Source organism: Gossypium arboreum, chromosome 8 (assembly GCF_025698485.1).
Source record: "Gossypium arboreum isolate Shixiya-1 chromosome 8, ASM2569848v2, whole genome shotgun sequence".
Classification (NCBI taxonomy): domain Eukaryota; kingdom Viridiplantae; phylum Streptophyta; class Magnoliopsida; order Malvales; family Malvaceae; genus Gossypium; species Gossypium arboreum.
This window is the reverse complement of record NC_069077.1, coordinates 25,044,040-25,055,022: the sequence shown is the minus strand read 5'-3', so window position 1 is coordinate 25,055,022 and position 10,983 is coordinate 25,044,040. Positions and strand designations below refer to the sequence as shown.

Genomic DNA, 10,983 nt, shown 5'->3' with positions numbered 1-10,983 from the left:
ATATTGATTTTTTAATAGGTTAAACGCATCATCGCTTTTAAAGTTTTATATTTCATTTAATCCAAAGGAATTTTAAAAAACGAGGCAATATCTTTTGTATTTAGGAATTCGGGAAGTAGTGCCCTAACATGCTGGGTTGCGATTTCTCGTTTGTCTAAATGTCTAAAGTATCCTTTTAAATAGATTTTGTAAATCACAAGATGATTTTAGTTACTAAAGTTTAAGAATATCGTGTCCAATCATGCTGGATATGATGTTTGCACTATTTTGAAATGAAAGAATCTTGATTTTCAGCTCAAATTATTCCATTTTTTTTTTTTAAAAAAAATGATCCTTTTGTTAAATTCTTTCAAACTTTTGACATTAAGACAAAAAACTATTCAATTTGGTACCAATATTGGGCATTGCGAGGGTGTTAATCCTTCTTCGTGCGTAACCGACTCCCGAACCTGTTTTCTCGCATTTTTCGTAAACCAAAATGTTTTATAAAGGTGATCTAACCACACCTAAAAAGGTTGGTGGCGACTCCCGTTTTTAAAGATTCCATCCCTTTTAAAAAAGAGGTTTCGACAGCTTAGCGACTCTGCTGGGGACAATAAGATAGTCAAGCCAAAATTTATTATTTTCTATCTTAATGTCAAAAATTTGGAACGACTTAAAAAAATATCGATCCTTTTTCATATGTTTGTTGCATATGTTTGTTATTTTCGAACACATTGCATTTGCATAACCGTTGTGGTCGCACCTTTAAGTGGGAGTGAGAAGCTATACTTTCATGAGGTTTTCACCTCCGCATGGGCTAGTGGATTGCTTCCGGGATACATCTGTACCTATGTCTTCGTGGGATTTTCATCTCCGTATGGCCATAGAGAAATGTGTCCCCCTGAACCGAACTTGGTTCATATGAGCCTATAATGGGTGAGGACCGAGGAATCTAGTGGTTCAGGTACCCTCACTTTAGAACTAAAACGCATATAGTGAACTTTAAGTGCTTACCCTAGGGAGTATAGTGATAGCCTTTAGTAAGCTACCTTTATAAGTGCTTGTTTATTATACTTTTTATATATGATACTGACCTATTTTATTTTGCTATCATTGCATGTCACTCAACATTTAAAGGTGTCGATTCAAAGTTTGATTTCTAGATTAGAAAGTTTTGTAATGAGGAACGAATATCTTGATAAAGTGGAGGACAACACCTCTCTCTGTACTTGGTCAGGGAAAACCCAGTTAGAGAAAGGAGATAGTGTCACCGAGGGGTATACATCAGAGTTATGGGACTTCACTCGTATTAATTCGACACAGAATGAGTTTCAGGAGTTGAGAGACATTTGGACCCAATGGAATGACGAGACTAAGCAGTTGTTCTACCAGAATTATGGAGATCTTCCCTATTTGTTAGACATCAAGGTGGATAAGCATCTATTTTTAGCTATGGTACAGTTTTGGAACCCTGTTTATAGTTGCTTTACATTTGGAGAGGTAGACTTAGTGCCTAATTTGGAGGAGGATACAACTTTGCTTCGTTGTCCGAAAATTCAAGGTAACAAAGCTTATGTTAGGGCTGCTAATCTTCCGACTTTCATGAAGAAATTAATGATGATCACAGGGATGAGTGAACAGTGGGCCGCAGCTCGAATCCAACAAAAGGGTGAGGGTAAATGCATTCCGTGGACAAGTTTGAGGGATCTAATATTGGCACACCCAGATGTGAAGAGAAAGGTTGATGTCCTGGCCTTAAGTATTTATGGTTTAGTGATTTTTCCAAAAGCTATGGGATACATAGATGAGGCAGTCACGAATTTATTCGATCGACTAGGTAAGCAGAATACACCTGTACCTACAATCCTAGCTGAGACATTTAGATCTTTGAATGCATGTCGGAGAGTTGGAGAGGGAAGGTTCATTGGATGCGCACAGTTGTTGTTAGTTTGGTTCCACAGTCACTTTTGAAAGGTTGATAAGGTTCCTTGCCGAGTGTTCTTTAAAGATTATTCTCCCTTAAAGGAAGCAGCAGCTATACCAAGGAGGGATGACATTACAGAGGAAAGGTGGTTGGAAATACTTCAGAATCTCCAAGAAGAAGATGTTATGTGGAAAGCCCCTTGGATGACTCCTAGCGAAATCCTTTATCGTTGCGGAAGCTTTGATTGGGTACCTCTTCCTGGAATTTGGGGAGTTGTTGGTTATGCATCATTACTCGTCTTAAGGCAATAAAAGGCAGAGCAGTTTATACCGGCAACACAAGGGCTAGCTCAGAGTGATTTCTTATATAAGGGAGATCATTATAAGAAGAAGATGCGAGAAATTTCTGAGGCTTGGAAGAAGATTTGCTGTGTGAAGATTCTGACTAAAGGTCCGACCACAACTCTTGAATACAAAGGGTGGTTTAGTAAGAGGATCAATGATAACATCCCTAGGCCAAGTTTGGGGGCTGCTCGATCGATGAAGGAAAATTTACGAGTGATTCCATCCAAGTTAGAAGTCATAAAGCAAGAGTTCGAAAGGAAGAATTTGGAGCTCGGGAGAAAGATAGAGAGGCTTGAGGAGGAAAAGATTTACCTAAGCTTAGACGTCGACGTTCAGAAAATTGAGGTCGAAAAAGTGAGGAAAGAAAAGAGGAAGATTAAGGAAGACCGAGATGACTTGAAGACGCAATATAAGAAGACACAGTTATCAATGAAGAGAGCTGGATTGGGGAAATCTTCAGAGCAGTGGCAACAAGAGGTTCAAGAAGAAAGAGCCAAAGTTGAGTTTTGGAAGAAGAAGTTTCAAGAGATGCAAGCGCAGAATCAGGCCCTAGAGAAGGAGAATCAAGGATTAAAAGCTAAAGTGACTGAGTTTGGACGATCTTTTCATCATCACCGAAGTCGTAACTCTGCGGTCGAGTTAAAGGCAAGTCTGAACAAGATTGAGGAAATGAAGCACAGTATTGAAGGGTTGGAAGCAGCATTGCAGAATTGTGAACTTTAGATTGAGCAGCTCGAGGCAAGAGAGAGACATTGGAAGGGAGAGCTTCACCATTTTCAGGATCAAGTTAGAGATAGAGACTATCTCATGGGAGAAGCTATAGTCCAGATTCGAGAGGTTGCTGATCATCTGCAAGATATGGCAATGCAAGCCAATGTATTAAGTACAAAGTATGAGTCAGTGTCAGATAGAGGTTAAGAGTTAGCTTTGTTATTGGATAGGGTTAAAACTCTGGGCCTGAGGGCGAAAGCGTATTTGTAATTTGCTTTATGTAAAGATTTTTGTTTCTTAAATAACATTTTCTAAAAAGAAACTAAATCAGAATCGATATCTTTTTGCATTCATGCACTTACATATCATCGTATCATATGCATTCAAATTTATAGAAAGACCCTAATTAGTTAAAATTATTAGGGAGGAAGAGAGAGTAAGAGAAAGGAAAATCTGGAAGCAACACATCCTTACGGTACACGCGCTAAGACAAAGAATATGGATCAAAGACTTAAGCAGATTCAGAAAGAAATGTAAGAGCAATTGCAAGAACAATTGGTGAAAATCCAACAGGAGATGAATGATCAAATGTTGGAGGCTCAAAGGAATATGATGACTGAGATGGCTCAGCTGCTGAAAGGAGCGACGGATAAAGGAAAGGCTCCTATGACCGTCATTGAAGAAGATAATGAAGATCATCCTCCGGGCTTTACTCCACCCCATGTACAAGCTGAACCTAAGGCATATCTCCGAAGGCCGTCCATCACAATAAGGCCTCAACATGGGCAAGTTGATGTTGGAATACCTATAAACTTTCAAACTGGCTCAGAATTCAACCCAGGAGATAACCCTACCAATCCAGTTATCCCTGATTTAGATGTGGCTTAGAGGAAAGAGATGAGGTTTGAATCATCAAGGCAATTAGAGGAACGTTGTAGATGGTTAGAGGAGAAATTTAAGGTATTGGAAAAGGCTGATAATCATCAGGGAATTGATGCCAAGGACTTTGGTTTGGTCCCAGATTTGGTGCTTCCCCATAAGTTCAAAATGCCAGAATTTGAAAAGTACAATGGGACTACTTGCCTAGAGGCCCATATCACCATGTTCTGTAGGCGGATGACTGGCTATGTAAACAATGATCAATTATTGATTCATTGTTTTCAGGATAGTTTAGTTGGGGCAGCAGCTAGGTGGTACAATTAATTGAGTCACGTAAGGATTGGTTCTTGGAGAGACTTAGCGTAAGCCTTTATGCAGCAATATAATCATGTGACTGACATGACTCCTGATAGAATCACTTTGCAAAACATGGAAAAGAAGCCTAATAAGAGTTTTAGGCAATATACACAGAGATGGAGAGATGTTTCCATGCAAGTTCAACCACTGCTCTTGGAGAAAGAAACTACCATGCTATTCATTAACACCTTGAAGGCCCCATTCATTACTCATATGATTGGAAGTACCATCAAGAGCTTTGCTAATATAGTTATGGCAGGAGAAATGATTGAGAATGCCATAAGAGTGGCAAGATAGAGGGGGAAACTGCTAAAAGACCGGCCCCAAGAAGGAAAGATAATGAGCTGAACAATATGAGTAGTTATAATTCAAAAAAGATTACGGTTAGTCAACCCAGAGCAACTACAGTTGGGCAACAGGATTTTCAAAAGCAGGGATCTGGTTTGAGACAAAATTCTGAGAAGGTCTCATTTACGCCTATTCCGGTGACGTATCGAGAGCTTTATCAAAGTTTATTTAATGCGCATGCAATAGCTCCTTTTCATTTGAAACCACTGCAACCTCCATATATCAAATGGAACGATGCAAACGCCAAATGTGAATACCATGCAGGGATATCGGGGCATTCGATCGAAAATTGCACTGGCTTTGAAAAAGCAGTGGAAAGACTTATCAAGATAGGGGTTGTAAAATTTGACGATACCGCTAGTGATGAGAACCCGTTTCTAAATCATGGCGATCAAGGGGTAAACATAATTGGGGATACTGGTATGAAGAGGATTAAAGAGGACGTCGCTGGGGTAAGAATGCCGATGAAAGTAATCTGGAAAGAAATGGTGAAAAGAGAAATGATAATCTTTGAAGAGGGAAATAAATGAGCTAAGGACTACTATGAGTTCCATGTAGAAAAGGGACACGAGATCCACGAATGTGAGGAGTTTAAGGCTTTGATACAAAGCCTTATGGATAATAATGAGCTGGAATTCTATGAAGTTGGCTCAGATGAGGGACATATATGCACATTAGAGGGTAGACCAAAGAATCAAAGAGTCAACCGGCCAAGGATCATTATTTCTCTACCAAGGAATAATAAAGTTGAAACACAAACAGTACCAAAAGTCATTATTCACAAACCTGTTTCCTTTCCTTATAAGGATAATAAGAGGGTACCTTGGAATTATGACTGCAATGTAACAATGTCGGAGAAGGAGGATATAGCTAGTGCTTATAAAGAGGTTCAAGATGAGGGTTCTTACACACGTAGTGGGAAGCGTTATGATGTAAAAGGTGTCAGAGTTGAGCCCGCAAAAGCAAAAGCCTTTGACAAAGGAAAGGGGATTGAAACACTGGTTAATGAGCCAGTAAAAGAAGAAGAAGCCAGAGAATTTCTAAAATTCTTAAAACACAGTGAGTACAGCATGGTTGAATAATTGCGCAAACAACCAGCTCGCATATCAGTGTTGGCTTTGCTTCTGAGTTCAGAGGTACATCGGGAAGCATTAATGAAGGTGCTCAATGATACTTACGTTACTAATGATATATCCGTCAATAAGTTGGATCGTTTGGTTAGTAACATAAGTGCTAACAATTTCATCTATTTCAATGATGATGAAATCCCACCTGGTGGCATGGGATCAGCTAAAGCTTTACACATCACCACTCGCTGTAAGGGGCATACATTGCCGAGTGTGCTTATTAATAATGGATCAGCCTTAAATGTCTTACCATTATCCATATTGAACATATTACCCATAGACAGTTCTCACATGAAAACATGCCATAATATAGTGAGAGCATTCGATAGTACGGAGAGAAAGGTCATAGGAAGAATTGATATTCCTTTGATGATTGGGCCAAACTCTTATGAGGTGGACTTTTTAGTGATGGACATCAAGCCCTCTTATAATTGCTTGTTGGGGAGGCTTTGGATACATTCCGCAGGAGCGGTGCCCTCATCTTTGCATAAAAAATTGAAGTTAGTAGTAGATAGACGGCTGGTCACCATAAATGCGGAAGAAGACATTATAACGACAGTTACCAGTAACGCACCCTATGTAGAAGTAAATGAGGAGGCTATTGAGTGCTCTTTTCGTTCATTAGAATTCGTTAATACAACATTCATTTCAGAGGGGAATGAGGTGCCGGTGCCCAGGATATCCAGAACCATAAGAATGGGTTTGCAGATGACAATAGGGAAAGGAGCCTTGCCAGGAAAAGGATTAGAAAGATATCTTCAAGGAGGGATTCAAATTCTAGAACTAAAGGAGAAGAGAGACCGTTTTGGCTTGGGTTACAGGCCAGATCACAAGCAAATAAGGAAGGAAATAGAGAAGCGTCAAGAAAGAAGAAGGGCGCGTTTAAGTGGAAGAGAAGTTGAGTGGGAATTGATGACGTTACCTCATATATCACAAACTTTTATATCATGAGAGATAATTCACCCTAAGAGAGGGTTGCTCGGAAAAGGAAGTTATCACATCAATGCTGTGCATAATGAAGAGTCTGAACGAGGAAACCTTGAGGGCATTCGCCCTTACGAACCGGGAAGCTCTTTAAACAATTGGGTTGCAGAAGAACTTCCTGTAGTTTTTAAAGATTTTTCAGAGTAATTTTCAGAACACTCTTATTGCTCTAAAGCCTAGGAATAGTAAGATTTCATTTGTAAAATAGGCTCATGTTCAGATATTTGTATTTCAATAAAAAGCAACTTTTGTTATGAATTCGAGTGAATATTCTTTTATACCGTTCAATATTCTTTTGACCTTTAAATTCTTTCAAATTTTTTTTTCCATTTCATTCATAACATATAAATAAACGTTCCTAAAATTTATTCATTCTTTGTATATTCTTTCGTACCCCGCAAGTCCCTAGATATCAATAACATAAGCACTGATACTACAAATCCTAGATTCTCTTTTGAGCAAGACATGTGTTTAGAAGAACTTCAGGATTTTAAAGATGACAAGGATTGTGACATGTCTCCAGATTTGTTGAGAATGGTGAAACAAGAGGAGAAACAAATCCTACTCCATGAGAAAGGGGCAATAGAGGATGTAGCCTTGGAGGAAGGGAAAGAGGTGAAAACTGGCACACATATTGCTAAGGAAACAAGACAAGGTCTTGTTGAGTTGCTACGTGAATTTAAAGATATATTTGCATGGTCATATCAGGATATGCCGGGATTGAATACTGATATCGTGGTCTATCGTCTTTCCATAAGACAAGATTGCAACCTAGTTCAACAAAAATTGTGAAGGATGAGGCTTGATATTGTGCTAAAAATAAAAAAAGAAGTCAAAAAGCAGTTTGATGCTGGATTCCTACAAGAAGTTAAGTACTCAGAATGGGTGGCTAATATTGTGCCTGTCCCTAAGAAGGATGGGAAGGTACGAATGTGTGTTGATTACAGAGATTTAAACAAAGCTAGCCCGAAGGACAATTTTCCTTTACCGCACATCGACCCTTTGGTAGACAATACAGCAGGATATTCGTTGTTCTCCTTTATGGATGGTTTCTTAGGGTACAATCAGATAAAGATGTATCCTGAAAACATGGATAAAACCACATTCATAACATTGTGGGCACCTTTTGTTACAAGCTAATGCCCTTTAGGTTGAAGAATGCAGGAGCAACATACCAAAGGGCTATGGTGACCTTATTCCACGATATGATGCAGAAAGAGATTGAGGTGTATGTTGATGATATGATTGCCAAATCTCGAACAGAGAAAGAGCATATTGAAGTCTTGAGGAAGTTGTTCCTGAGATTAAGGAAGTTTCAGTTGAAGCTTAATCCGGCAAAGTGCACCTTCGGAGCTAAGTCGGGAAAATTATTGGGCTTTGTGGTCAGCGAAAAGGGAATAGAAGTTGACTCAGACAAAGTTAGAGCCATACGAGAATTGCCTCCACCACATACTCAGAAGAAAATTCAGGGTTTTCTTGGAAGGTTGAATTATATTGCTCGGTTTATTTCACAATTAACCAAGAAATGTGATCCTATATTTTTCCTCCTTAGAAAACATAACCCAGGTACTTGGGATGAGGAATGCCAGAATGCCTTTGATAAAGTCAAGCAATACTTGTTAAACGCTCTAGTACTATCTCCACCTAGTCCAGATAGACCATTAATTCTGTACTTATCAGTGTTTAGTAATTCTATGGGATGTGTGCTTGGTCAACATAACGAGTCAAGAAGAAAAGAGAAAGCGATATATTACCCCAGTAAGAAATTCACTGAGTGTGAAATGAGATATTCGCCAATTGAAAAGTTGTGTTATGCTTTAATTTGGAAAACTCGAAGGTTAAGGCAATATATGCTATATCATACGACTTGGCTAATTTCAAAACTTGATCCATTAAAGTACATGATGGAGTCAACAGCCCTAAATGGAAGAATGGCAAGGTGGCAAGTATTACTTTCAGAGTTTGATATAGTCTATGTGAGTGAAAAGGCTATAAAAGGAAGCGTGATAGCAGAATTTTTGGCTAGCAGAGCTTTAAAAGATTATGAGCCATTGAGCTTTGATTTCCCTAATGAGGAGTTGATATATGTGGCAGCTATTGAAGAATATCAATGGAAGTTGAACTTTGACGGCGCATCCAACGCAGTAGGAAATGGAATTGGGGCAGTCTTGTATCCCCAAATGGTGATCATTATCCATTTACATGTAAATTGGATTTTGACTGTACGAACAATATGGCCGAGTATGAAGCATGCATCATGGGGATTCGAGCAGCCAAAGAGTGAAAAATTAGAACCCTGGAAGTATATGGAGACTTTGCGTTGGTAATATACCAGCTTAGGGGTGAATGGGAGACAAGGGACCCCAAATTGATTAATTATCAAAGGGTAGTTTTAGAGTTACTTGAAGAGTTTGATAACGTCACTTTCAGTTATCTCCCACGGGACGAAAATCAGATGGCGGACGCTTTGGCAACATTGGCTTCCATGATTAAAGTAAATAAACAAGAGGATGTGAGACCAATTCAGATGAGCATTTCTGAGGTTCCAGCTTATTGCTGTAACATCGAAGAGGATGAAAAGGATGACCATCCTTGGTATCAAGATATATTACGGTATGTGAGAAATCGTGAATATCCTGAGCAGGCAACTGAGAATGACAAAAGAAATTTGAGAAGGTTAGCCTGCGAATATGTACTAGATGGAGACATCCTTTATAAAAGAAGGAAAGATCAGGTACTCTTGAGATACGTCGATGCTATGGAAGCTAGACAAATCCTGGAAGAAGTACATAAAGGTGTTTCTGGGACACATACTAATGACTTTACGATGGCAAGGCAAATCATGAGGTTTGGATACTATTGGTCTACTATGGAAAGAGATTGTATCAGCTATATTAAGAAATGTCATAAATGCCAGATATATGGGGACAGGATTCATGTACCACCTTCACCCTTACATGTTATGACTTCTCCATGGCCCATTTCCATATGGGGCATGGATGTCATTGGGCCAATATCACTAAAAGCTTCGAATGGGCATCATTTCATTTTCGTGGTTATTGACTACTTCACAAAATGGGTAGAGGCAGCTTCATATGCTAGTGTTACCAAGTCGACAGTAAGGCGTTTCTTGAAAAAAGAGATTATTTGTCGGTATGGAATGCCTGAGAGGATTATATCGGACAATGCATTGAACTTGAATAATAGCATGATTGTGAAAGTTTACAGCCAATTCAAGATCAAACATCATAATTCATCTCCATATCGCCCAAAAATGAATGGGGCAGTGGAAGCTGCCAACAAGAATATTAAGAGGATAGTAGGGAAAATGACTGAGACCTACAGATACTAGCATAAGAAATTACCATTTGCACTCTTTACCTATCGAACGTCAATCAGAACCTCTACTGGGGCAACTCTTTTCTCATTGGTTTATAGGATGGAGGCAGTGTTGCCCATTGAAGTAGAAGTACATTCTCTTCGAATTTTGTCAAAAATAAAGCTGGATGATGCAGAATGGATTCAATCACGGTATGACCCATTGAACTTGATTGAAGAAAAGAGGCTAAGGACTATTCGTCATGGTCAGATGTATCAGAAGCGAATGATGCGAGCTTATGACAAGAAAGTTCATCCAAGAGAATTCCATGAAGGGGACCTTGTATTGAAAAAGATTCTTCCCATACAGAAGGACTTTAGAGGAAAATGGATGCCAAATTGGGAATGACCGTATATTGTGAAGAAGGCTTTCTCTGGTGGTGCACTGATTTTGACAGAAATGGATGGGAAAAATTTACCCAATCCAGTGAATTCAGGCTCAGTCAAGAAGCACTTTGTCTAAAGAGAATGGAAGCCAAGGTGAAAAACTACAAAGGGCACTTTGAGACTTCTAAAAAAAAAATGGAGAGGCCAAGGTGAAAACCCGCAAAGTGTGCCTTGAGACCAAAGGGGTTTTGAGTTGAAAACCCGAAAGGGCTACTCAAATTTCGAAAAACATGCAGTGACCTTGCTATACTGGATTTGAAGAGAAGTGGAGTGTGTTATATACTGGGCCATCAACAAAGTACTGTGGATCTTCTAAACACATGTTAAACTCAAAACAGTCTTCATGGAATTTGTATACAGAAGCCCAAGCTGTGATATGTTGGACATCGAATTTTTGTTCTGTTTACTATCTTTAGATTCTTTTTCTTTTCAAAGATATGTTTTCAGATTAATTTCCTATTGTATTCTGATGATTTATCTAACTACTCTTAAGATCAAATTATTTGTCTTCCAAAGTGTGTTGCATTGAAATAATAATTGATGAACTAAATATTTTTACAAA

General features: G+C 38.9%; 1 protein-coding gene across 1 annotated transcript; it reads left to right on the top strand.

The window, feature by feature from the left end:
- The first annotated feature begins 4,269 nt into the window (after positions 1-4,269).
- Positions 4,270-5,627, top strand: LOC108468252 (uncharacterized). The gene is made up of 3 exons (XM_017769144.2): positions 4,270-4,485; positions 4,575-4,997; positions 5,109-5,627. The coding sequence occupies exons 1-3, from the start codon at positions 4,270-4,272 to the stop codon at positions 5,625-5,627; spliced, it is 1,158 nt and encodes a 385-aa protein (XP_017624633.2).
- Positions 5,628-10,983: the final 5,356 nt, after the last annotated feature.

Coding starts and splice junctions, on each gene's coding strand:
- LOC108468252 (XM_017769144.2), top strand. CDS start 4,270: ATGGAAAAGAAGCCTAATAAGAGTTTTAGGCAATATACACAGAGATGG. Junction 4,486..4,574: donor TTGAGAATGCCATAAGAGTG/GCAAGATAGAGG, acceptor AATTCAAAAAAG/ATTACGGTTAGTCAACCCAG. Junction 4,998..5,108: donor TTAAAGAGGACGTCGCTGGG/GTAAGAATGCCG, acceptor CATGTAGAAAAG/GGACACGAGATCCACGAATG.